The sequence below is a fragment of the Marmota flaviventris genome, chromosome 16 (assembly GCF_047511675.1).
Source record: "Marmota flaviventris isolate mMarFla1 chromosome 16, mMarFla1.hap1, whole genome shotgun sequence".
Taxonomy (NCBI): Eukaryota; Metazoa; Chordata; class Mammalia; order Rodentia; family Sciuridae; genus Marmota; species Marmota flaviventris.
Genome location: NC_092513.1, coordinates 368805 through 394704, shown reverse-complemented (window position 1 = coordinate 394704; position 25900 = coordinate 368805). Strand labels below are relative to the sequence as shown.

The following is a 25900-nucleotide window of genomic DNA, read 5'->3' as shown; positions in this document are numbered from 1 at the left end:
CGCGCGTGTGTATGCACCTGTCCGTGTCCCAGGTTGCTCCTCCAAGTGGTGGGCCTACCAGCCCTGACTCATGCTCCCAGAGCTGCGGGGTTCCACGCTGCTCCGGGCGGCTCTGATCGCCGCAGGGTCTCCCCAGGACCCCGCTGGGCGCGAGAGGGCGCCGTGCCACCGCGGGCAGGACCCACCAACCGATGAGCAGGGCGGTGCCAGACTCTGGGCAGCGGGCCAGCGGACGCCGCGCTCCGCCCCGAGGAACCGCGGGCAGGCGCGCGCAGCCGGCAGCCAGCCCCGAGGTAAAGTTGCGCGCTCCGTGGAGCCGCGGTCTACCCCGCAGTTCCGGGGTCCAGGGCGGGGATGGGGGCGCTGGCGCCTTTCCGCGGGCTGCCACTGCCCGCTGTGCACACTTTGGCCTGAAGTGGAGGGACTCGGAGGGGGCGGGGCGGACTGTTCGGGCGCCGCCCCCGCCCCACGCGCTCGATCCCCAGGGCGCGCGGGCCCGGCCGCGTTGTGCGCTTTCATGGAGGTCCAGGTGGCCGCTGGAGCCTGGATCCTGCAGCCGCCCCGTCTGCCAGCATCGGTCCTGCCAAAACCTGGGTGAGAGGAAGAGGGGACGGACAGAGGGCCCGCGACTGGGATAGGGGTCCCCAGGGTGAGACCAGGGCTCTTTCAGGCTCTGTCCGGCTTGGAAGGTGGGTGCACCCGGCTTCCGCGAAGGTGGGGACATGGGCGAATGTGTGGCGCTCGTGCGCCTTCCTGGCCGGAGAAGCGGTGAGATGATCGACCCCACGGCCAGCTTACCAGCACAGGCGCGCGCACGCGGCCCCCCTCCCACCCGGCCTTGTACGACCCGCCGCGGGCGGGTCTGAGTCTGGCGGGGGTCCCCGCTCTCGCAGCGGTGATTTCTGCGAACTCCCAGCCCGAGCGTGCGCCGCACCTTCCAGGCTGAGATGGGGCTCTGCGGCTGGGGCGCGGGCAGCGCCTGTGGCTCGTACGGTGGCCCCAGGGGGCAAGGATCGTTGGGCGTTGAGGGGGTCCGGACCTCGGCGGGCAGGTGCGGGGTGTGAACTGGCCTGCTCTTGCCTCCGCACCAGCACCCGCCCGACGCCGGTCCGGGGAGGGAGGCGTCCTCGCACCTGCGAGTGTTTGTGCTTCAGCTGTTGCGGGGTGGCCCGGGAGGTCCCTTCCCAGCCCGCCCGGCTCCAGCCATTCCGAGCCTCGGAACTTGGCCCGCTCAGCAGCGCGGCGGTGGCGGGTTGTCCCTGGGAGCCTTGGCCCCTTGTCCGACTTGGCTTTCTCGGCTCTTCTCCCCGCGACTTCCAGGAAGTCCTTCTCCTCCGCATTTGCCCTCCGCAGGTTGTAAATAATGGATCTTGACCTAGTTGGGAAATCTCAGAGCAGTTCTGAGTGGCTCACTCAGCCCAGCCCTTGGGTCAAGGTGGCAAACCCGGGGTCAGATGTAGGTGGGGCGCGGGAATCGCCTTGAGCAGTTTTCTTGTCTGCTGAGAAATCTGGAGGAGTCCACCATCCCTTGGTGATGAAGGCAGAGAGGGCTCATCCCAGCCCCCTACCTCTCCCTCGGGCTGCCGGGCTGAGCTCTGGCTGGGGTTGACCTCACATCCTTCCAATCCTCGTGGGGTGGAATTGCGCTGTTCCCTTGAACTATGAACATGTAGCAAGTTAGGGGTCAAAATACACTTGCTGTAGGTCCTGGTTAGGTGCTAGCCACAAAGATGTGGGCTGTGATGTGTGGCCCAGAGGTGCCTTGTTGGTGTCTTACTAGGGAAGGGAACAACTTTCAGGTCTTTTTAAGGCCAGTGCCAATATATACATTCCACTTTGCAAACTTCTGATACCTTGAGATTTCCATACTTTAAGAAACGAATTGTGTGTGTGTGCAATACAGGAAGGAAAGGAGGAAGCCTGCTCCCGGCTGACAGAGGGCCTGTATGGCTTTCCCTTTTCAGTGCCTAGGAGGCTCCTGCACAGAACGGATGCTCAGAAAATTGTGCTGGTTGATTAATTGTTTGAATCGTAATTAAGAGTTTATGCCCAGGGTATGGCTGGGAGCGCATTATCGTAATTACAGGTGTAGATGCATAATCAATAGGTCTTTTAGAGCATAGGTTGGTGGGAAATGATAAAATGTGGGGTTGCCCTGGTAAATGCCATCAGGGGCCCCTCAGCAGATCTGGTACAGTCAGTCTCCTGGTCCAGAGCTTGTCTTCCAGAGAAGTGCGTCTGCCAGGCGCCAGGAGGGCAGCAGGAGCCAGGGGGCTGTTTGGAGTAGGAGGTGCTGCTGACTCGCCTGTGTGGATGTGTGGGGGCAGGCTGTGGGGAGCAGATGGGCAGCTTGGGGACGTGTCGATGCAGAAGAGGGGCAGACCTGAACAAGGAGGCCAGGCCCAGGGCTCCAAATGGCCACCTGGGTCTGCATATCTGAGCGCGTGATTTCTTGAAGCCGAGACATCTAGGCTCTGGCCCGTCTAGGAGTGTTCTTTGGTCATGGAGGGGCTCCCATTTGCTGGAGGTCAAGTGTCTGCCTCAGGGGTCCTGACAGTCCGCTGTGAGGAGGGCTCAGAGTGGCACCTACAGAGCAAGGGCCGGACCCTGCCCCTGGGCCGGACCCCAAAAGAGGGTGTGTGCCTCACCTTGGGAGAGCTCAGCGTTCCCTCTGCTCCAAGGACGGCGGTCGCGCTCGCAGTGCAGTGCCCTCCACGGAAGAGTCCCAGCAGTTCACCTGGGCACCTGTGCCCCAAGCAGGTGTGTCTGCAGCATTCCCAGGACTCCACTTGAGAAGCAGCTGTGAACCGTGTGCATTCTGACCCTGTGTCAGATGGGAAACGAGCACTGCAAGGTGTCTTGGCGCTCAGTCTGAGAGGGGAGACTTTTATCAGAACCAAGTAAAACCAGTAGTACATTTTCTAAACAGAAAGCACCCAGTATTTACATCTGACGGTGAGTTTAGAAAAAGACTAATGGAAATGGAAGACGGTAACAGAAGGCCTCATGTTGCTTGTGTTCCACAGAAGACGGCATATCTGCTGTGCAAGCAGAGGCCTGCCCAAGACCCTGGGCACAGCACAGTAGGCTCTCCCCTCCTCCTATTGGAATCCAGCTCTTAATTTGGTTCCCCTCTTCCTCCCAGGACCCCTGTGAGCTGCGCCTGCTGGGCATTGCTGCTCCTGTGAGGAGGGACCCGGATGCAGCTGTGACCAGGAGCCTGGGCACACTTTCCAGAACTTAATGACCTTCCTGGTTATTTTTAACCTTCTTAGATATGTAAATGGTGGAGTTTAAATGTGAGATTAGTCTTGGGTGGTGCTGGGCATGTGAAAGTAAAGGCTAGAATCCAGGGGCCACACAGAGCCTCATAAACTGATCTGATCTGAATACGGCAGAGTTCTAACTAAATTCCAGTCTGGCAGACAGATTTGCTTTTGTAAAGGGTTAGTATGGTGACTAGTACTCTGACCTAGGTGAGCCTGACCCTCGGCTCCAAGCACCTTGTGGGCGTGGGTGTGGGTGCCCAGGCTGGCCCTATCTCCAGCTTGTGGGCATCAAGGGGCTCTGAGCCAATAGGGGTTGCAGGTGTGGCAGACCCATGAGCAGCACTGAGCACAGGCTTCCCTCGTGGTCCCAGCTGGACGGTGGGAGCTGAGCCAGTGAACCCAGGTCCTGCCCCGGGCTCCACCTGTGAGGCTGAAGACAGGACCTGCAGTCAGCTCTGAACACAGAGCCTCGCTGATTCCCCTAGTGGGAATTTTTTTTTTTTTTTTTTTTGTACAAGGATTGAACTCAGGGGCACTCAACCACTGAGCCACATCCCCAGCCCTGTTTTGTATTTTATTTAGAGTCAGGGTCTCACTGAGTTGCTTAGTGCCTCGCCATTGCTGAGGTTGGCTTTGAACTCTTTGAGCACTGGGATCACAGATGTGCACCACTGCACCTGCCCATTTCTTAAAATTTAAGCACCACCAAAGTGGACATCTTTAAAGACTAACCTGTGAAATTTTGAGTTTGATAAAAAGTTTGAGAACATGTAGGCTCCAGGGGGGGAAGCTGACTTCCCAGCAGGATGCCAGTGCCTGGAGCTCCTCACCATGTAGTGCACCCCACTTTACTGTCCAGGCCTTCCAGGTGAGTCCTTGCCACCAGGTGTGGTCCCTGTCCAAGAGGCGTGCCCACAGGAGGCCCCAGGCATGCTCCTCCAGGGCCCTTCCCTGGCTGGCGAGGCCTGTGCCCACTTCCTTTGCCTACTTTAGGGGGTTGCGGTCTGGCCCTCTCCTGGCATCCCAGCTCTCTCCATGCCTCCTGTTTGGTCTGTCTTCCTGTGACGATCCTGGGGCTGGTGCTATTGCCTGTGTTTGTCACATGGCCTGCGTAGGTGTCACAGTGACTGTACGCTTGCCTTCTGCCATGCAGCCTGCTACAGGCCTGATGTCAGCTGCTGACGTCATCGGGCACTGCTGTGTACCAGGCTGCACAGCAAGAGGAAGTCAATTTGCAGACATTTCCAGTGAATTAATGCAGGCTGGATTCATTAGAATTAGAAAAATACCTCAACTGCTAAAATCTAGAGTCTTTGGGGGCTAACACACACCTTGTGTGCAGGGCAGGCCCCTTTCCATCAGCCAGCAGATGGTGAAGAGACCAGAGTGAAGGCCCAGGAGGTCGGGTGGGTCTGAGGTAGGCAGGCAGTGTTGGTGTTTCTCCATGACCCCAATCCCAGTGTGACAGTGCAATGTAGGTGTATCAGCCTGTCTTTACTATAACAAAGTACCTGGGACAGGCTGATTTATAAAGAGAAGTTTATTGGGGCTCATGGTTTTGGAACCTGGGAGTTCAAACAGAGGGTTGCCGGCCCCGGCCCCTGGGCTACATCCCCTCTGGCAAGAGCACATTGTGTGTCTGTCAGTCTGGTTGCTCTCCCTTTGCTATAATCAATCCCACTAGGAGCCTCTCAGGGGACTCCACCCCGTGAGGACTCTCTAACCTCATCACTTCCCAGAGGCCCCGGCCCTAAGCACCAGTTTCCACCCTCTGAATGAGAGAAAGGGGACTTTGTCTGATCTAATCACTCTCCGGGGACCCAGCCCTAAGCCCCAGAGTCGCAGGCACACATGGCACATTCCAGCCTTGGCAGAGGCCAAGGGAATGAACCACGTGGGGGGAGAGCTGTGTCCCTGCTGGACAAGTGCTGCCGTGTTAGGCCTCGGCTCAGGTCAGGCTTGGCTGCTTGTTGGCCGGGAGGCTCACTGGGGAGTGCTGTGTGGTCCCAGGAGGCTCTGCAGGGGTAGATGGGCCTTGGTCACTGAACATCAGCAGTACAGGACGTGGGGCCGCCTTGCTCATGGCTGGGCCGAGTGAGGGATGTTCTGGGGTGCTTCACACTCCAGTCAGGCCTCCAGAGGAGCGCACTCCAGGGAGTCGGAGGCGACTTTCAGAGTGATGTGGGTGGAGCTGCCCTCGCGGGGGTCTGGGATGTGCGTCTGGCCACTGTTGTCCTTGAGCACTGCTTTCAGACTGGCCCCCTGCTCGCCCGCACCCACCGCGGCAGAATTTGTAAAGGGGGAAATGGCACACTCCTGGCAGTTAGGGGCTTTGAGAGAACTTCCTCTTTTTTGATGCATAAGTGTAAGAACTGAGCTCGGAACCCTGGAGCCCAGATGGCTCAGGCCTTGGAGCCGAGAGCCTGGGGTGCAGGGCAGACCCGGACAGGGTTGTCCCTGCCTCTTGCTGGCTCTGGACTTGAGTCACGTGGGTCTCTGCACTCTTCCCACTGAGATTCCTCAGTCCTCCAAGTGGCGGGTGTACACTCCCCTGTACCAAGTGGGAGTGAGGCCCCATTTCTCCAGAGTGAGTTCCGTCTCCCGATGGCCAGCCCTGTCCTGCATGCCCTGTGTCTTGCCACCACTGGAGGCACTTAGTGTCCCTCTAGGTAGCCAGGCTGGTTGTGACGTACCCAACCTTCTGAAATGAGCTCACTCAGGTCCCATCTGTGACATTTGCTTTGAACAGTGTGACATGGGTTCCACTGGGAAGAGGAGGTGGTTCACCCCGGGCAACTGAGCAGCGGCCCTCGTGACTCCTCCTGCCCCCAGAAGCCCCAGCCTCTGGCTAATGGGGTCAGTCGGCTCCAGGCCCTGCAGTGGCGCGTCTGGGTTGTGCGCCTGGCTCTTGCTGAGCCAGCTCTTTACTCACCCCAGGGAGCTGAAGGACCAACAGATGACAGGAGCCGCCACTGTCTGGTCTGAGTGGGGAGGAGAGATTCTGGGAGCCTTTGTCAGCTCACTGCAGGGAGCTTGTCACATGGAAAGCCTGCTCTCTCTTATGCAGAATGGGCTTTAAAAGACAGAAGGAGCTTGAAATAATCTGAGAGAAAAGGGCTGAGGCGGAATTTACAGAAAGAGAAACTTCAAAAGGAAGACTTCAGGGCCTGTGGCTGGGACGCAGTGGCAGAGCGCTTGCCTAGCACCTGTGAGGTACTGGGTTCTCAGTGCCGTTCTCAGCATCACATATAAATAAATGTACAAAATAAAGGTCCATCAACAGCTAAAATTAAAGGGCTCAGGCCTGTAATCCCAGCAGCTGGGGAGGCTGAAGCAGGAAGAACACAAGTTTGAGACCAGCTTCAGCAACTTAGCAAGACCTTGTCTCCAAATTTTAAAAATAAATAAAAAGGTTTGCGGATGTGGTCAGTGGTTGAGCAACCCTGGGTTCAATCCCTGGTACCAAAAACAAATAAACAGATAGATAGCTAAAAGGAAGGCTTGGAAAAGAGAGTGGAGGCCTGCAGAGTCCTGGCCAGGAGGGAGTGTGGGGAGTGGGCCTTCACACAGGGCACTGCTGAGGGCAGGCAGATCACAGCTGATGTCAGGCACCAGGGCAAACCTAGCAAAGAGAAGCAGCAAAGATAGAAGGCAAAATTAATAAGCAAACTTAAACCCGTGCTAGTGCACACTTCCAGTCGCTGGATGAAGAGAACCCTCAGACCACAGAGACAGGCAATCAAGTCCTGCTCAAACCAACCAGAACATAAAGTCAGTACTCAGAAATCACGTATGTTTGTATATACTAATGGTGAACAATCTGGAAGGAATTAAGCAATGTTATAAAAATAATAAAATCATCATCTTCATAATAAAATATGTGAAATAAATTTAACCAAAGAGACGTAAGACTTGTGTATTCAAAATTACAAAACATTATTAAAAGAAACTAAAGGAGATCTAAGTAAATGAAAAGATATGCTATGTTCATGGATTGGAGTATTTAACATTGTTAAGGTGGGCATACTCCCTAAACTGATGTATAGGTTCAATACAGTCCCTGTCAAAATCTCAGCTGTCTTCTTACAGAAATGGACAAGACAATTCTAAAATTCATATATAATTGCAAAGGACCAACATTAGTCAAAAAGTATCCTGAAAAAGAAGAAAGTGGCAATGAACTCTGTACGTACTAAAACTAATTACAAATCTACAGTAATCAAATTTGTGTGGCATTATAAGGAGAGACATCATGGGCAGTGGTATAGAATTGCAAGTCAAAACACCAACACATACATCAGTGGTCGGCTGATCTTTACTGTCAGGTTGTTCATTTGTCGTGGTGCTGTGGATTGAACCAAGGTCAGCTGAGTTTTGATAAGGGTATCAAGACCATTCAATGGGGAAAATCATTTTTTCAGTAATGGTGCTGGGACAACTGGATATTCACATGTGAAAGAATTCGTGTTCAAAACATCCACAATTTGATAAAAAGTTCACTCATCATACCAAGAATCAGAAAAACCAAAACATGAATGAAAAAAAAAAAAAAAGACAACAGACACCAACCTGGAGATGGATCTGATTAGGGATCACATGAGCAGCATTTTGAAGTAGGCTTCACCTATCATTTACAGGTTTTCCTGAAACAGATAAAAGAATAGAAAACCTTGGCAAAGAAAAAGAAGATATAAAAAAGAAAAAAGTGGAATTATAGAACTTGAAAATACAATAACAGTTTTTTAAAAACCTTGCTGCATGGGGGCAAATAGTAGAGGATGACAGAAAACAGAATCTGTGAACTGGAGAACAGATCAATAGAAATTGCCCAATATCAACAACAGAGAAGAAAAAAAAGACTGGAGAAAAGTGAACAGAGTCACAGGGATCTGTGTGACGGTACAAACCTATCAACATCTGTATCATCTGGTCCTAGAAAGAGGAGAAAAAGAGTGGGGCTGAAGGAGTATTTGAAGACAGATGCCGGAAAACCTCCTCAAATGGCAGAAGACACAAACAGATGAAAGAAGCAGACCATAAAGACATCTAAACGCTTGGGAATTAAATAATACGATTTTAGTCAATCTGTGGGCCAAAGTAGAAGCCTCAAAAGAAAATTTAAAATGCATGGGACTTAATGAAAATGAAAATACAACAGATCAAAATATGTAGGATATATGCAAATCAGTTGAGTGGGACGTGGACAGCACCCAATGCTGACATGAGAAAGAGGAAAGGTCTAAAATCAGTAGGATGAGTTACAACATTGGGTTAATTCTTTAAAAACTCCTGGAAAAGGACTCCCAAGGATATTTTCACTGGAAAAGTCTATCCAACATTCAAAGAAGAGAGGAGTCAGCATTGCCTGATGACCATAGTAGACAAAGACAGTACAAAAAGAGAAGACAACAGGTCAAAGCTTGCATACATGCACATCCAGAATCTTCAACACCGTATTAGAACAGTGAATTCAGCAATGTGTAAAGTTACTGAACCAAGTGAAATTCAATACAGGTATGCAAGGCTGGTTCAATGTTCAAAAATCAACCAGTATCTCCCACCATATCACCATAAGATATCATCACATCAATTGATGAAGAAAGGCATTTAACAAAATACAACACCTAGTCACAATAAAAACTCCCAGAAATCTAGAAATGAGTATTCAACCTGACAAAGAGCACCTGCATGAAACCTACAGGTGAAAGACTGAAAGCTCTTCTCCCAGGACCTGGAGTAAGATAGGGTTGTTCACTCTCACCACCGCTGTCAGCATAACACTGGAATTTTTGAAAATGAAGAAAATGAAAGAAAGGACGTAAAAACCATTAAAGAACAAATATAACTCTGTTTGCAAATGATACAATTATCTATGTAAAAAAATCTAAGAAATGTTCCCCCCCAAAACTCCTAGAACCAATAAGTGAGCTGGGAAGATGGCAGTGTAGACGACCAACACCCAGTGAGTCACAGTTCTGTGTGCCAGCAATCAACGTGGAGAACCAAAAGTAAGATCGCAGGCCAGGCTGAGCGTAAAGCTGGAGCACTTGCCCAGCATGCACAAGGCCCTGGGTTCAATCTCCAGCACCACAAAGAAACAAAAGCAAGGCCATTTACAATCATACCAAAGAAAATAAAACACTTAGGCATAAATACACAAAATATCAAGTCTATGTGCTACACATTGTAAATGTGAATAAGAGATAACAAAGAAGACCTAAATAAATCGAAGGACATACCATGCTCATGGATTAGAAGACTCTGTGTTAGTCCTCAAACTGATCTATATGTTAGTGCAACTTGTATCGAAATCCCAACAACTTCCAGGTGTATGGCGCACGCCTGTAATCCCAGCATCTGGGGAGGCTGAGGCAGGAGGATCATGAGTTCAAAGCCAGCCTCAGCAAGATCGAGCTGCTGAGCAACTCAGTGAGACCCTGACTCTAAATAAAATACAAAACAGGGCTGGGATGTGGCTCAGTGATCAAGTGCCCCTGAGTTCAGTCCCCCGTCATACCCCCCCAAATTGCAATATTTTATGGAAAAACTTATTGGAAAGTTCATATGGAACAGCTCAGGATCTAAAACAATCAGAACAATTTGGAAAAAGGAGAGCACAGCGGGAGAGCCACTCAGTATCGACGCTTTCCACAGTCATCAAGACAGTGTGCTACTGACAGAGGCACAGACGCATGGACCAATAGGATAGGGCACAGAACCTATCAGGAGAGTCACACAAAGGCGTCAGGCAGGGGTCCCTCATCGTAAACCTCAGCCTTTGTAGAAAAATTACTCAAAATGGATTGGACTTAAATGTAAGTGTAAAAATATAAATTTCTAGAAAAAAATTGGAGAAAATCATGGGGATGCAGCCTTGGGGCAAAGAATTCTTAGGCCTGATATACCAAGGGCAGGATCCAAAAACAAACTGGATCAATTGGACCTCATGGAAATTAAAAACCGCTCTGCAAAGACCCCCTCAAGAACGTGAAAAGAGCTGGGCATGGTGGCACAGGCCTGTAATCCCAGCATCTCAGGAGGCGGAGGCAGGAGGGTCACGAGTTCAAAGCCAGCCTCAGCAATGGCGAGGTGCTAAGCAGCTCAGTGAGACCCTGTCTCTAAATAAAAAACAAAATAGAGCTGGGGATGTGGCTCAGTGGTTGAGTGTCCCTAAGTTCAATCCCTGGTGGGGTGGGCTCTGCAGAGTGGCAGCAGGGTCCTGGTGGGGTGCTGCATGGGGCCTGCCTGCATCTGTGTCCTGCTGGTGTGGCTGTTTAGTTTTACAGGGCGCTACAGCAGGGGCCACCCGAGTGGAGGGTACCAGAGACCTCTCGTCTGCAGTTCTCTCTAAATAGGAAGCATACTTTAAAAGGTGTACATGTGCATGTTGTGGTCTGGATGTGGAACATGCCCATGGATCAGAGGCTGGGCACCCGGCTGAGGGCAGGTTGGAAGTGGCAGAAACTCTGGCAGGAGGGACTAGCTCTGGACCCTCCTGCCCTCAGGGGCCTCCTGGCCTGGTTCAGGCTCCCAGGCACAGCTCTTCTTGTTGTCAGCCAAGGTTCCCAGCAGAGTGCGCTTCCAGGGCAGGCCTACTCCTTGCCTGGCATGGTCTTGGGACTGGCCTGGGCCATTTGCTCTCATCAATCGGTGAGCCCTGCAGGGTTGGCGTTCAGCCCGTGGGATGGAGAGGGTGTGGCACACCCTGCAGTTTGAGTCCCTTCCCACCTTCCTCTGAGAGGCCATCCTGAAGTGCCCGGCTGCTCCCCATCCCTCTGGACAGGGGAGGAGTGCCCTCTTGTCCTTTAGGAAGTGTCACAGGCTCCGTGTTCTTTGGCACTGAGACTCTCCCCAGCGCGGTGTCCGGGAGTCACTGCGCCAGCCCAGAGCCTTGGCCTTTCCCGCTGCAGCGTGCCTTGGTCACCTGTGTTTCTGTTCCAACCTGCGCAGCTCCGTCCGTCTGAAGGGAGGTACCTGCACAGGTGCTCCGACGTCTTCAGCGTCCACTGTGTCCAGGGCCTCAGTGCCTCAAGGTGACTGGCTGGGAGTTGCTGGATCCCAGCAAGGGCTATCCTCACAGCGAGAGTCCTCCTCACAACTGGCCCACAGAGGCGTTCGGGCTTCCAGGTTCTGTGGGTCCCCAGGCGACGCAGCATGTCACCCAGCACTCTGACCGTGGTGTCTGGGCTCTTCCCCCTGTGAGGGCTGTTTTCTCCCTGCATCGCTTGCCCATGTCCCTCTAGGTTTTCGAGGATCCTGTCTACGTTAGTTTTCCTCCTCGTGGGGTCTCAGTGCGCCCCCGCTGCTCTTCCACATTTGAATGTTACAGTAACGTGTCTGACTCCACAAAATAGGTGGCTCTGGTTTTCATTGGACAAGGGACTGAACTGAATTTATAGGTGAACTTGGAGGGGAAACACCTCCCTAACGCTGAGCTGTCCTGTCCAAGAATAGGGCACCGCGTTTGTACACCTGTTCTGGTCCATGTCCGCGTTCCAGAGCCTTCTCCAGGACACCTGTCACGCCTGTGGAATGTACTCCCACGCCCTCTCCCAGGCTTCCCGAATGGGCCCCTCCGATCGCTGTGGTTCGGCCAGCTGCTGGGTAAAGGAAGGTAAGGGGTTTCACAGCCCACGGCTTGGCTGACTCTTGCATTCAATGAGTGGGTCTCACCACCGATTCTCTGCGGTCCCGGTGTTCAGCTGTGTCCCTGCAAGTGGAGGTCAGTCCTCACCCTCCAGTGGCAGGCTGGTCTTGCCTGGTTTCTCCTTGTAGTAATGAGAAGCCACTGGAGACGGTGCCCTTCCCCATCTTCCCCACTGAGAGGTGGCTTCAGACGTAATTGCCCTCCAGTCAGTGGCATCCTCATGTCCTTGGGGCCTGGCGGAGGAGGTGGCTGTGCGGCTTCCCTCCGAGGTGTTGCTGTGGTGTTCCACCTATCGGAACCTAGCCGCCTGCCTGGTGTAGACGCTACTTGGCTCTGACATTCGTCGTCTGAAATGTAGCACTGCAGTTTTAAGAAGGAAAGGAATGAAGCTTGGGTGAGTGGAAATCCATCGTCTTAGAATTGAGATGATTTTCAAAGGCACATGTCACAGTCTGTTCACCTCGGAGGACAAATAAGCTGAGGGACAGTGAGTGGGCGCACACTCTCAGCCTGTCCCGAGGGTTGGATTGCTGCGTGGAAAGCAGCCCCGGCGGGAGTCAAGGGAGCACATCAGGGAGGCCTGGCCACAGATGCATCTGATCCACAGGGCACTCAGTGCTCAGGGTGGGTGTCAGCAAGGACACGGCAGGCAGGCCGTTTCCCAGGCTTCAGTCCCCTGTGAAAGATATCATTTTGCTCCCCTGAAATTACAATTGGTTCTAAAATCACCTGTACCTTTTGAAAAAAAAATGAAAAAGTGCAGGAGAGAAAAACATGAAGAAAGTAGAAATCACGGAAACTTCCATGCCCACACCTAGCCACCCCTAGGGATGTTTCTTTGTTACCTGCTGGTGGAGAGAGATGTGGCCTCGCCACAGCCACTGCCCTGGGCCAGGGCCGTGTCAGCGCACCCCTCCTGGTTAGAATGCGTGGAAACGGCCTGGCAACCAGGGGCGGCCCCGAGGCAGCCCCCACATTTCCAGTCACTTGTCCTGGTGGGCCTCGCCTGCCCCCGCCTGGCTGGGGAGAGAGCTGCCTGCACAGCCCGTGGGGAGGGTGTGGTGCTACTGGCAAGCCCACTGACCCAAGCACCCACAGGAGTTCCCTGGGCACAAAGTGCCCCTGCTGCCCTTCTCTTTGCCTGAGTGCTGTTCTGTTGTAAATAAACTGGTTTCTGTGTGGACACACTCCCCACCACTGCTGATGGGCATAGGTGGACAGGACCACTGAGATAGCCGTGAGAATTTCAAACCCAATGTCCTTTGCTTTCCAGGCCCATGTCAGCCTCTCTGCCTCTAAGTGATCTGCTCCCTCACTAGCATCCAGGATGCACAGTTTCCAGCCCAACCAGGGCTCTTTCTCCCAGTGGGCAGGACCTGGTCGCTCAGCACTGCATCTCTCAGGCACCAGGCCTCAGGGCTGTCGAGAACCTCTGAGGGAGCTTTTATTTACAGGGGTGGCACCCCAGTCCAGAAAGGAGGAGCTCTTCAGCCTGTGGGGAGAAGAGGGACTGTCCACCCCCTCCTGGGCTGTGTTCCTGGAAACACAGGGCCGTGCCACCTCCCACTACCATCAGCTCTTCAAATAGAGTGCCGTGGGCTGGGCCTAAGCCTCTCTTCTCTGAGCTCTGGACTGGAGTGCTGGTGTAAATAACTACTTCAGAGGAAAAATGGTCTTAACAGTGTATTTGCATACAAATGTGCTAATTACCATCTCTTATGTACCAGATCAGAATTGGAGGCTAGAATCATACTAGAAATTTATGATCCTTAAAACCCTCAGGCATACCGGCCTGCAGAGGTACTTGCACATGAGGAGATGCATGTGTGTAATGCCATATTGTTGTCTGTACATGTGTCTGTGTGTGTACGAGTGTGTGCCTGTGCATGTCTGCTCATTTCACTCCTGCTGCAAGCTCGGTACCCATCCCTTCACCCTGTGTCACATGCAGCTGTGTTTCTCGGGATCGGCTGTCTGCAAGGAGCTGGTAGTGACCTGGAGACACGTGAGTCTCTATGTAGTTCCCTTGAGTTTTGTGCCTTCTTTGTGGGTCTTGTTCCTGTGTGTGATGGTGGCAGGGTTTTCTATTTCTGAGCTGGAACCGTGACACCAAAGTCATAAGCCTTGGGCCTGCATTTGGGCTCCCCCCAGCTCATGACTGCCCGCTGCCTCTGGCCCGGTTGCTGGGTTATGGTGGCTGCCTCCTGGGAGGCAAGGAGAGGGTGTGGTGCTCTGATGGCCTCCACAGCCCCCAGACTTACTGTGGAGAGTCGTCGCGATGAACACTTATGTGAACAGTGAGTGTTAGGTAAACACTTTGTGACTTTGAGTTTGTAAGAAAACAAGATTGTATTGAGGAAGAAAAAAGTTCTCCCATGAAAGTAAGAGTCTTGGAAACTGTAGAGAACTAGTGTGGCCAGCTTCATTTTAATCCTGGGGTGGTCTGTCTGCTCTGGCTGTAGGGAGCAGAACACCTTCCCCAGGCAGGGAGCTGGCCATCCTGGCTTGGGCAGCTGAAGGCCCAGGACTCAGCCCTGCTCACCTCTGGCAACGAGAAGCCTGGTGGCCCCTCACCTGTCAGGCATGGCAAGTGCAGACCTTGCTTTGTAGGCTGCACCTGTCTGGAGGGTTCCTGGCTCCTGTCTCCACTGTGGCATGAGCCACTGTGGCACAGGTAGTTGGTGATTGAATCAAATGTGGAATGCTCCCCTGAGTTAGGAGTCCTTAACCCGGGCCTGTGGAGCCCAGGTGGCCGTGAGCAATCAGAGGGTCCCACAGCCTGTGGAGCCCAGGCGTCACGTGGCCACATGTGTGCTGTGAGGAGACCCTCCAGAGGGCCAGCCCAGTCAGTCAAGGAGTCCAGCCCTAAGTGCAGGCCTTTCCCTGTCATTTTAGGGTTTGGAGAAGTGTCAGTAGAGATCTGAGATGGCAGCTTCTGAAGAGAACCCCCAGAAATGAGCCCCCAGTCAGGAAACCCATTGAGGGAATGCCTGAGTGAGGGCCTACCCCCCCAGAGAACTGCGGGGTGGCCTGGAGGTAAACCTTCCTGCTTGGAGTGTTGTAGATGGCGGGTACATGCAAAAACACCTGCTCCTCAGGTCGGTGTGTTCTGGGAAGACGCTCGGAAAACACTCCAAGTCCAAATTTGAAGGATAATTTGAAGGATTTTCATTTTGCCAATTTTACCAATTATACCTGGTCAGGGGCTGAGTCTAACAGAATTCAAGTTGCTCTCTGAAAGAGCAGCAGTTTCCTGGCCTGTGTCTTGGGAATTTAAGGACAAAAACTGTACCTCAAGGACTTTCCTTAGCGTCATGCAAGCGAGCCAGTCACAGACACGAAAACAGCAGTTAGCAGACAGCCGCATCTAGGGTCTGAGCAGGCGGTTGGCAGAGGTGAGAATCTACTTCACAGTCATCGAGGTCACCAAGAACACCATAGCCTGGGTTGAGTACATCTTTGTGGGGTACAAAGTACACAAGACAATATGTGTTTTTTTTAAATTTAGCAGAAAATAACTTTCATTTTGTTTTCTCAGAAATGAGTCTTGCTGCTGACTCTATGACTTAAATCCTATGTCTTACAGTTGCTTATTTCTGTTATCTTACTTATCAGATCTTTATTCCTCTAGTCTATGACCTATACTTACAACTTACTGATTGTGTTGATCAGTTCACACCACAACAGGGTGCAGAATAGGTCGTATTAATTGATTGCTAGGGAGGAAGGTAAGGACGGGCTTCCAACCCCAGACTCCCAAGAAGGAGTCCAGCCCCTCCTGATGGCCAGAGAGTGCAGAGTGAGGAGGGAGACATGCTTCGAAAGCTTGTGTGGCTGGTGGAACAGTGTTGAGGAGCCCTTCAGAGAGCCCCATCCCCTGTCTCTTGCTCTTGGATCTTTCTCCTTTCCTCCCACTTTCTTTCCTTTCTCCTTTGCTGCTTTCTGGAACCCTTCACCCCCTCCCCCTAATCTTTCTTTGGTATCCATGGGGGTCCCACCTTTGGAAAGGTCTTAGTGGCCTCGTGCCTTGGTTTACCTGCGTGGGCCCCAGAGGTCGACACTCAGGCCAGGCACAGGTGATGTGACCGAGCGGGTCCTGTTCCTCTGGCTCCATCCTGGGTCTCCCACTCGGTGGCTCAAGTCCTTTCAGCCCAGCGGAGATGGGTGAGCTGCCGAGGGCCCTCTGAGCCTTGCCACCTTATCAGCTGACTCTTCAGGCACCTGCACTGGTGCTGTGGAACAAAAGGAGACGTCCCCGTTTCTGCTTCCCCACCCCAAGCAGGACTGCCCCATCGAAGGGGATTGGAGTGAAGGCGGGAGCTCACGCCTCCCTGCCACAGCACTGGGCTCTCAGAGCGCAGTCAGAACTTCTGCCGTCTGACCGAGTCCCTCCTGTTGCGGCGTGATTTGCTGGAGACTCTTTGTTGCAGTCCTAATTGTTGTTTTCCTTTTGACACCCACACTGTTGGTGCTGTGTTTGGGAAGTGACAAACCAGAAAGTGAGCTACAGGACAAAACCCAGACCTGTTGGGCCATAATTGTCTAGAAGTGACAAATTTAAACCAGCCCCACGGGCAGGCCATCTGGAGCGTGTGCCTACATGAGGGGATCAACAAGCAGGTGTGCACCTGGAACTCCAGTGACCACATACCCTGCCCCCAGGAGGCCAGGGGTGTTGGGATGTCCCCTCTATCCCTGCAGTCCTGAGGCCACACATGAGGAGCAGTGACAAGACTCCTCCCACAGTGAGGAGCCCCTTGGGGTCAAAAGAGACCACATGAAGAACCTGGTTTCCACCCTTGCCCAGCAAGGAGACCTCACCCGTGCCCTGCAGAGCAGCATGGGAAGATGCCCGCACAGTGAAGGGTCTGAGCACCCAGGTGTCCAGGTTTCCTGAGAAAGCACTCATCATGCTGCGCTCCAGGGAGAGCTCTGATTGACCGAGGAGGAATAGCAGTGGACACCAAGCAGGATGGCAGGGGAGCGAGAGTTGTTGCGCAGAAGTGCAGAGCAGCTCCAGTGAAACGCTCCAGCGAGCCGCGGAAACGGCAGGCAGAGCCCAGCCAGGAGTGCCCGTGAAGAAGCAGAAGGAAGTGTGAGGACTGAGTGCAGGACGCAGTGGTGGGCTCTGTGGCAGGTAGAGTGGACGGATGGAAGAGGAGAGCGACCTCTCCAGGGCTCATGGGCAGCCTGGGCAGAAACCGGTGGTGTCCAGCACTGCCAGCACCAGTGCCAGGAACTGGATCACTGGGACCCAGATCCCTCCGACCCCGTGGCCTGGGGCTGAGGAAAGCAGCCAGTGTGGAGTGCAAGCGCTGCGCGAGCAGGGATTCCAAGGACCCAGGGAGCTTAGGGCCCTGGTCCCCCCAGTTCCAGGGCCCTTTGCCTGCCTCCTCTGACGGGCTGTACTGACCAGCCCGTCAGCAGCCTCGTGGTAGGGCAGCCCCAGCTGGGGTTGGCAGTGACGCGGCCGTTACCAGGGCCGAGTCCTGCTCCCTCACATGTTGAAGTGTGACGTTAGAGAAGCACGCCAAGGCAGGCATATAAAGCAGGGTTTATTTAGAAAGAGGAACCTGGACGTCTCCGGGGAGGGAGAAGGGCCATAGTGGTGTCCTGGTATCCCGAGGAGTGAGGTGTTCTGCCCTTTTTATATGTCCTAGGCCTGTTAGGTTCTCCTCCCTTTTCCCCTTATCTCTCTCCTTCCTAGTACATGACTAGGCCTAGGAAATGCTCAGTGGGACGGCCTAAGGGTGGGAACCAGGTGGGCTGGGGGGAGGGCAGGACGGTGCAGCCCTGGACACAGTGACTATCTTAGGGTTCCCTGTAGGGAGGGGCAATTCCTGGGACTGGTGACCTTGGCAACAGGTTGGAGAAGGGGCTGGTTCCTGATAGGGTGGAGGAAGGGCTCGGAGGAATTCACATTTCAGTCCTTCAGGGGACAGTCTCCAACTTCCCACACTCACTCAGAATTGGCCTTCTAATCCGACCTGACTGATTTCCTGTCTATGCTGATTGCCTGTCTAATTCTGGCTTCAAGCCAGAGGAAACAGAGACTTCTTCCCCCCACAGACAGTGGCAGAACCCAGACCCCCCCCCACACACACACAGAATTGTTCTTCCTGCTCCCTGGCCACCCGCAGTGCACTGGGCATGCACACACCCCACAGCAGCGCGGTAACCCTTGATTAAACCTCACCAGGCCACCGAGGCCCCTTTGCTCTTGCGCTGCGACCACACTGTCATCTCCCAACCCAGAGCAGATGGAGTTTGTGTAAAGTTGGGATGAATTGATCCTCCTTTCATTCCTTTATTTATTTGTTTGGGTTTTTTTGGGGGGGTGAGGGCGTATTGGGGATTGAACTCAGGGGCACTTGACCACTGAGCCACATCCCCAGCCCTGTTTTGTATTTTATTTAGAGACAGGGTCTCACTGAGTTGCTTAGTGCCTCGCCATTGCGGAGCTAGCTTTGAACTTGGGATCCTATTGTCGCAACCTCCTGAGCCACTAGGATTACAGGTGTGCACCACCGCACCTGACTCCTTTATTTATTTTTTACTGGGTTTCCTCCACATACATACAGGTGAAATTCTTTTGGTACACTGACATGACATGCAACATGCTGTGGTTGACTTCCCTCCATATGTCTGCCTCGTTCCCTCCTTCCTCCCTCCCTCCCCTTCTCCGACATCTACTCCACCGTCTTCCCGTATCTTTATGATACTCGTCTCCTCTCCTACCACCTTCTTTCCTTGTTTGGGTCTAGCTTCCACATATGAGAAACATTCAGCTCTTGGTTTTCTGAGTCTGGCTGATTTCACTTACCATGATGTTATGGTTTGGATGCGAGGTGTCCTGCACAAACTCAACGTGTGAGACAAAGCGAGAGGCTTCAGAGGGGAAGTGACTGGGTTACAAGAGCCTTAACCCAATCAATGGTTAATGCCCGATGGGATTGACTGAGCGGTGATTGAAGGTAGGTGGGGTGTGGCTGGAGGAGGTGGGCATTGGGGCTGTGGTTCGGGGTATAGATTTGTATCTGGCAGGTGGAGTCTTTCTGCTTCCTGGGCATCATATGAGCTGCCTCCCTCCATCACACTCTTCTGCATGATATTCTGCCTCACCTCCAGCCCTGAGGAATGGAGCCTTTTGTCTATGGATTGAGACCTCTGAAACTGTGAGCCCCCAAGTAAACTTTTCCTCCTCTACAGTTGTTCTGGTGAAGTCTTTCATCACAGCAGCAAATTAGCTGACTAAAACACACGATGTTCCGCATTTTCATCCACCCAATTATGGTACATGCCGTGACTTCTTTCTTCCTTCTGGCTGAGTGCAGTCCTTTGCGTGTGAATACATATAAACACATGTTCTTAATCTCCTCTGTTGATGGGCACGTGGGCTGGTTCCATAACCTTGCTTTTATGAACTGTGCTGCTATAAACATTGAGGTGGCTGTGTTGCTCTAGTATGCTGATTTTGGATCTTTGGGATAAATAAAGAGTGGGACAGCTGGTCAGAGGGTGACTCCATCGGTAGTTTTCTGAGGAGTCTCTGCGCTGCTTTCCAGAGGGATTGTGCTAATTTGCAGTCCCACCAGAATATGTGAGTCTACCTTTTCCCCACGTCCTCACCAGAATTTATTATTTTTGTGCTCTGGATATTGAAGATCCTTTTATTAATATTTATTTTTTGGTGTAACTGGACACGATATCTTTATTTATTTATTTATTTTTATATGGTGCTGAGGATCGAACCCAGCATGTTCTAGGCAAGTGCTCTACTGCTGAGCCACAATCCCAGCCCCTGAAAATACTTTTTGATTAGTTTTCTTCTTTTTTTTAAATTTTTTTTTTTTTAGTTTTCGGCGGACACAGCATCTTTATTTTATTTTTATGTGGTGCTGAGGATCAAACCCAGTGCCTCGCGCATGCCAGGCAAGCGCATTACCTACCGCTTGAGCCACATCCCAGCCCTAGTTTTCTTCTTTAAGTTATTAAGCTTAAAAACTTCGTAATAGGGCTGGGTTGTGGCTCAGTGGTAGAGATTCGCCTCACGTGTGCAAGACCCTGGGTTCGATCCTCAGCACCACATAAAAATAAATAAATGAAATAAAGGTATTGTGTCCAACTATAACTAAAATATTTTTAAAAGGCTTCATAATATAAACCTTTATTATTTTCCCTGTGAATTCTATGAAGCAAGGAGACACAATGGCTCAGAAAGGACGATGTAGGCTTTGGATGGTACAGCCCCAGGGTGACCAGGCCACGTCCACCCATGAAGTGGACAGGCAGCTCCAATTCCAGCACCTTCTCCCACGTCCAGGAGTGGGTTGCCCTAAGATGGAGGAGGTGTTGAGGGGACACTGAGAACAGGGGGCATGCTTGATGTTGGCCAGGAGGCCGGGAAGCAGTCCACGCACATCAGAAAGTGTGTGCATGCCTGTGTGCTCACTGCCTGGAGGACCTGTGTTCTGGGCCGTTCTGAGCACTTCCTTATCTGTGGTCCTCACCATGGTCTTGTACACAGGTGCCATGACGCACAGGTCCCCGTCTCTCGCTGGCCAACGTCACAGTGGTGAGACGCACGCTGACAAGCACCTGGGCCACAGTGCTGAGTGCATGCTGCGGTAGCACCACGTCAGCAGGTTAAGGCGGGCCCAGACTGAGGGGCCACGTGCAGTGGGCAGAGCTGCCCAGGCCCAGCCAGAGGCCCGGCTCTAGGGGCCCCAGTAAACCAGGTCTGGCCGTTTGCCCCAGCCCCATACAGAAGAAGCCATGCTGAAGAGCAGGTGTGGCCATGTTGGGAAGGCACCGTGGGGCAGCAACTCGGCCCTGTCTCTGGGGTGCTGAGTGAGCCTTGGGTTTCAGTGGAGGAAGAGCTGGGACTTCCTCACACTGGTCTGACTGACTGTTCTCTAGCGCTGGTTCTGTGAGGTGGCTCTGGAGACCCTTATTGCTGGAGAGGGCCGTCCCCCTTTGCCTCACAGGATGTCTGTCTGCCAGACCTGGAGTCCTGGAGGGGGCACTTGGGTTCCCATGAGACAACTGCTCCTGTGGGGGTCTGCCTCTTCATGGGGGGTCTGCCTACCCGGCTACGCTGTTCCTGGGTGGTGATGGGCCACGGCAGGAGACTTTTAGGTGCTGCTCCAGGAGTCTGCAAAGTGCTTGGCAAGAGCTGGGAGCTGTGACCCCTGAGAAGCGTGAAAACACCTCGTTGCCCTCATCTTGACGTCTTCAGACCCCAAGGAGGGGGTCACTGAGTGGATGCACCCTGCTCCCATGATCACCCTGCTGCACAGAATGCAGGGATCTAATCAGAGCTGAAGGTCATCACAAAGACGAGACACCAAAGGCAGGCAGAGGCCAGGTCCCCCGCCTGGTCTGCCCTAGCATGCACAGGCCCAGGCAAGAGGCCAGGCTCGCAGCACAGGCCGCTTCTGAGGCTCTGTCTTCCTAGTGCACTGCGAGCTCTTCACTGTGCCACTCGAGTCCTGCTGCAGCTTGACGAGGTGGGCCAGGCTCCTGTGGGGAGTGCTCCAGGAGCAAGGGCTTTGCCTGGTTTTGACTGACTACAAGTGCTGTAGCCATAGGGGAACACCCCCACATCCTCTGAAGACCTGGGCTGGACCTGGGAACCCCAAGTCACTGCAGCGTTCACAAGTAGCATTTAATCACCACCGACAAGCTGTGTCCCCCCCCCATGGCCTCCCTTCAGGAAAGCTCTCTCCCAGGGCTGGGACTGTGACTCAGTGGCAGAGCACCTGCCTAGCATGTGTGAGGCACTGGGCTGGACCCCCAGCACCACATGTGAATAAATAAAAATAAAGTTTTATCAACAACTGAAAAAGAAAGAAAAAGAAAGCTCTCTCCTGCTTTCCTAGGTGTGGGGCCCCAGGGAGAGGGTGGTGTTGGCCTGGTTACTCCAATGACATGCCTTTAATCTCCAGTGGCACACGAAGCTGGCTCTGGAGAGCTCAGCACCCTGAGGGGCATTCTGTACCCAGTTTCATGTCTGCTTTGTGTGACACCAAGTCCACCAGGAGCGTGCAGCAGCACCAGGAAGAGCTGGGCCTTAGTCCACCGTACAGGGGACATTGCCAATGCTGGCCACACTCAGCCAGGCCTGGGCTTTCAGGGACCCTGGGATCAGCCCCCTCTGGGCCTTGGCATTCCCGACCGTCCCTCGGACTGCCGACATCTGTGCATGGCGATCTGCCTCCAGGGTCCCCAGGCCAAGAGCAGTGATACAGGAAGCCAGAGCGGGGCCTTCAGCCTGTCTACAAGGAAGCTAGGGCACAGGTCCAGGGCTTCACACCCAGTAGCTGTACAGTGACTCCAGGCCCGGCCCTGATGTGCTCCTGTGGTTCTGGTGGTTCTGGGACTTGGCTTGAGCTAGGCAGGAGTTTACAGCTCCTTCTAGGTGAGATGTGGGTCACCTTTCTGCACCCTTTCAGTGCAGGCTCACTCAACCCGAAATCCTGCTACGAGGCAGGCTCAGGGCTAGACGGCGAGCTGGCCTCAGTCCCACTGATGCTGCCTCCTGGCCTTCCGGCCTCCCCCACTAGGCGTGGGGTCATCCCCTCTTGACAATCAGAGCCACCTCCAGACCTTGCCTGTGCCGTATGGGCAGGGTCAGACCGAGAATCGCCGCTCTGATGCTGTGTCTGGTTGTCAGGTGCCTGGGCCTAGCAACCTGCAGCTACTGCCCATCCACGTCTTCACAGGCACAATCCCAGCCTCACGCCATCGCCTCCTTTTTGACCCAGCCCTGGAGACTTTCCTTATGGGTAGGTGGTCTCTCAGGTCTCCCCTGGGCTGCGGGTTAGCCTGTGAGGCCACTTTCAAGTGGGCTGGGTCACACCTCCGCCTTGACCTTGAGGTCCAGCACCTGCCTCACTCACTTCCCCACGGAGACAGCATCAGACTTGCCAGGCTATTCCTGGTAGCATAGGTGTATCTGTTTTTGCTGTTATGAATTGAGCATCTTCTCACATATTTAAAAACTTCTTTTCATCTACTGTCAATCAGACTTCATGTCAATCTGCCCATTTTTCCTGTGGCACTTCAGATTTTCTTTATGATCAAGAGCACATGTTTCATTCCACTCCAAGGATGGGAACGAACTCGAGTTTCCACAAGTAACTTCACGATTTTAAGTCAGATGGAAGTCGACTTGAAGTGCTTTCCATGTAACGTGACGTATGGGCAGGTGGTAAAGACAGTCCTCCACATCACTTCAGTTCTGTGGCTCTTCTTCACGATCATCCACCCAACCACAGAAAGCTTAGAGCCCCCCATGCCTTGGCCACAACAGGAGCCAGGTGGGTGGCAGAGGTGGGGTCAGGGCCAGGCGGTAGTTGGCCACAGCAACACAGTGGGATGGGAGGTCCCCAAGAAACACATCAGGTTCTTTCTGTTTCTGAGAGCAAAACCCAGCGTGTATGCTCCTGGTAGGAGCTGCCGCCTCTGCTTCCATTCCAACAGGTATGTGGAGAGAAGGTGCCGCCCTTCACAGCCATGTCCACCCAGAGCCCAAGGAAGCTGGCAGGAACCCTCAAGCAGCACTGGAACTATTTGTAATTTCAGAGGAAATGTCATCTGGATGTGCTTTCTGCTTGAGTGTGACCCTTGGGGGGGTGGGGTGCACCTCCAGGGCAGCCAGAACACAGGTCCTCCCGAAGTGGAAGGCTGGAGCAGGACCCCAGGCAGCCACACTACCAGGGATCATCAGGGGCAGTTCCTGCAGTCTCAGGCCTGCATGTGCTCCTGTTTTCCTGCCTCGAGCAAGTTCAGTCTCCAGAGATTTTGAATAAGATGAGACCCTCTTGGGGCTGTACCTCAGTGGAAAAGCGCTTGCCTAGCATGTATGGGCATTGGGTTCGATCCTCAGCACTGCATATAAATGAATACATAAAAAATAAAGGTACATCAACAACTAAAAAAAAATAAAAACAAACAAAGACATGTTGTCCATCTACAATTACCAAAACAATAAAATAAAATAAAAAATGACTCTTTAAAAGAAGAAGGAAAAAAAATCCAAGATCCTCTTCTGCAGTACTTTTTCAAGTTCCCCTGATTTATGGCCTGGAGCCTAGGAAGCGACCGACCCCTGGCTGCGTGGAGCTGTTGGGCACCCCTTCTCAGTGCATGCCATCCAAGAGAGGCTGGGATTTGCAGGTCCTTGGCCTCAGCTGGCCCGCAATGGACTGAGACTGGGTGTTTACTGGATGAAAAGGCAGTGGGGCTTGAACTCACACACAAGCTTGGCTCTTGGATGACCCCAGTCATGCAGCCAGCAAGGCTTTGCAGCTGTAGCACCGGTGCTGGCTGCTGGAGAGGGTCCTGGCCCGCGCAGGTACTGTCCTGGGCAGCCCTCCAGAGTTCAGGCTTCATGCCCCCCAATGGTGAAGTCCCGCAGCCAGCGGGAAGGGACTGTGATTTGTGGATGTTCTTTCCCCTCCCTCTGTTAACACCACCCCTTCCCCCAGCTGTAGGGGAAGCTCACTGCAGGAGGGTGCCCTAGTGTCTGAGCTGCCCCCGGGCAGGTAGCTCACTCTGGACCCCTTAACATGTGAGATGCATGTAACGAGCAAGATATTCAGACTGTGTGGGTTAGACACAATGATTTACCCAGCACCTACTTAAAAGCTGGTTTTAATTTTTAAAAATTGAGATTAAGCTGGGCAAAGTAGCACATGCCCGTGATTCTAGCAACTCCAGAGACTGAGTCAGGAGGATCACAAATTCAAAGCCAGCTTCTGCAACTTAGAGAGACCCTGTCTCAAAATAAAAAAAATAAAAAGGGCTGAGATTGTGACTCAGCAGTAAATTGCCCCTGAATTCAGTCTCAGGTACAAAATATATATATATAAATTAGATTAAGTCTCATAAGGTCACTCTACCATTTTAATCATCTCAACCCTCAATTCAGTGGGCTTAGTGTATTAACAGTATAACCATCACCACTAAGCCCAGAACACTGTCACTTCCACAAAAGAAACTTGGTGCCCATGTCCGCTGCCAGCCTTGTCTTCCTGTGGGTGCATGTAGACTGGACGTGGCACATGAAGGGGCCCTTCCTATGGTTGTCCTCAGCGTCGCCTCCCAAGGTCAGCCACACGGCAGCAGCACCTGCTTCTTCTCCACAGCTGACCTGTCCCGGTGTATGAATGGACCCAGTCTGTTCACCCATGTGCCTGTTGATGGGATCTGGGCCACTGTCACCTTGGGCTGCTGTGCATGAGCTGGTGCAGGCAACTGTGTCCAGGTTGTCATGAGAAATGCTGTCATTCTCCGGTGTCTTCCAGGGCTGGGTTTGCAGGGCCGTGGCCCCTGGCTGGCCTTTCTGGGGAGCTGCCAGGCTGTTTCCCACTTCCTGCTGGCCACATGCCAGTTCTGACTTGGCCAAGTCTTCTCTAGCACTTGCTTCTTTCCCGTGTGTGGTGAGGACGTTTACAGGTGTGAGGAGGCGTCTCCCTGTAGTTTTTAGGAAACGCTAAATTTGACCCCAGGCTCCTCCAACGAGCACTTACTGGCTGCTCTCAGAGCCCCCCACCTGCCTCTTGACAGCTCAACATTGGTGTGTCTTCATGTGACTCTCGTAGAGCTGCTTAGGTGTGTGGATCTAGGTTTTCATCAAATTTGGGGATTTTTATCCATCGTTTCTTCAAATATTCTCTTGCTGCTTTCTCCTTGTGGGATATCATACATCCCACAAGTAGGTACCCTCCACAGGAGCCACAGATACCTCAGGATCCATTTGTTTTCTTGTTTCTCCCCCCCCCCCCCCCCCCCCCCGCCCCTGGGCAATGAACCCAGCCCTTTTTATTTTTATTTTAAGACAGGTCTCACTAAGTTGCCCAGGCTGGCCTGGGGAGTTGCTGGGACCACAGGTGGGTGCTGCTGCACTTGGCTTCAGTTTCTTTGGGCTCCTCAGACATGATGCCCTCCGTGGCCTGTCTCAAGTCAGGGTGCTTTCTGC

General features: G+C 53.0%; 1 protein-coding gene across 3 annotated transcripts in view; it reads left to right on the top strand.

Moving 5' to 3' along the window:
• The first annotated feature begins 286 nt into the window (after window positions 1-286).
• Window positions 287-25900, top strand: part of Kcng2 (potassium voltage-gated channel modifier subfamily G member 2) — a 43560-nt gene continuing 17946 nt past the window's right edge. For all 3 annotated transcript variants that reach the window (XM_071602588.1, XM_071602587.1, XM_071602586.1), the window contains exons 1-2: window positions 287-594; window positions 11724-11883. In XM_071602588.1, coding sequence (XP_071458689.1) covers window positions 11754-11883 — 130 coding nt within the window. In that variant the 5' untranslated portion in view covers window positions 287-594; window positions 11724-11753. The remainder of the gene's footprint in view (window positions 595-11723; window positions 11884-25900) is intronic.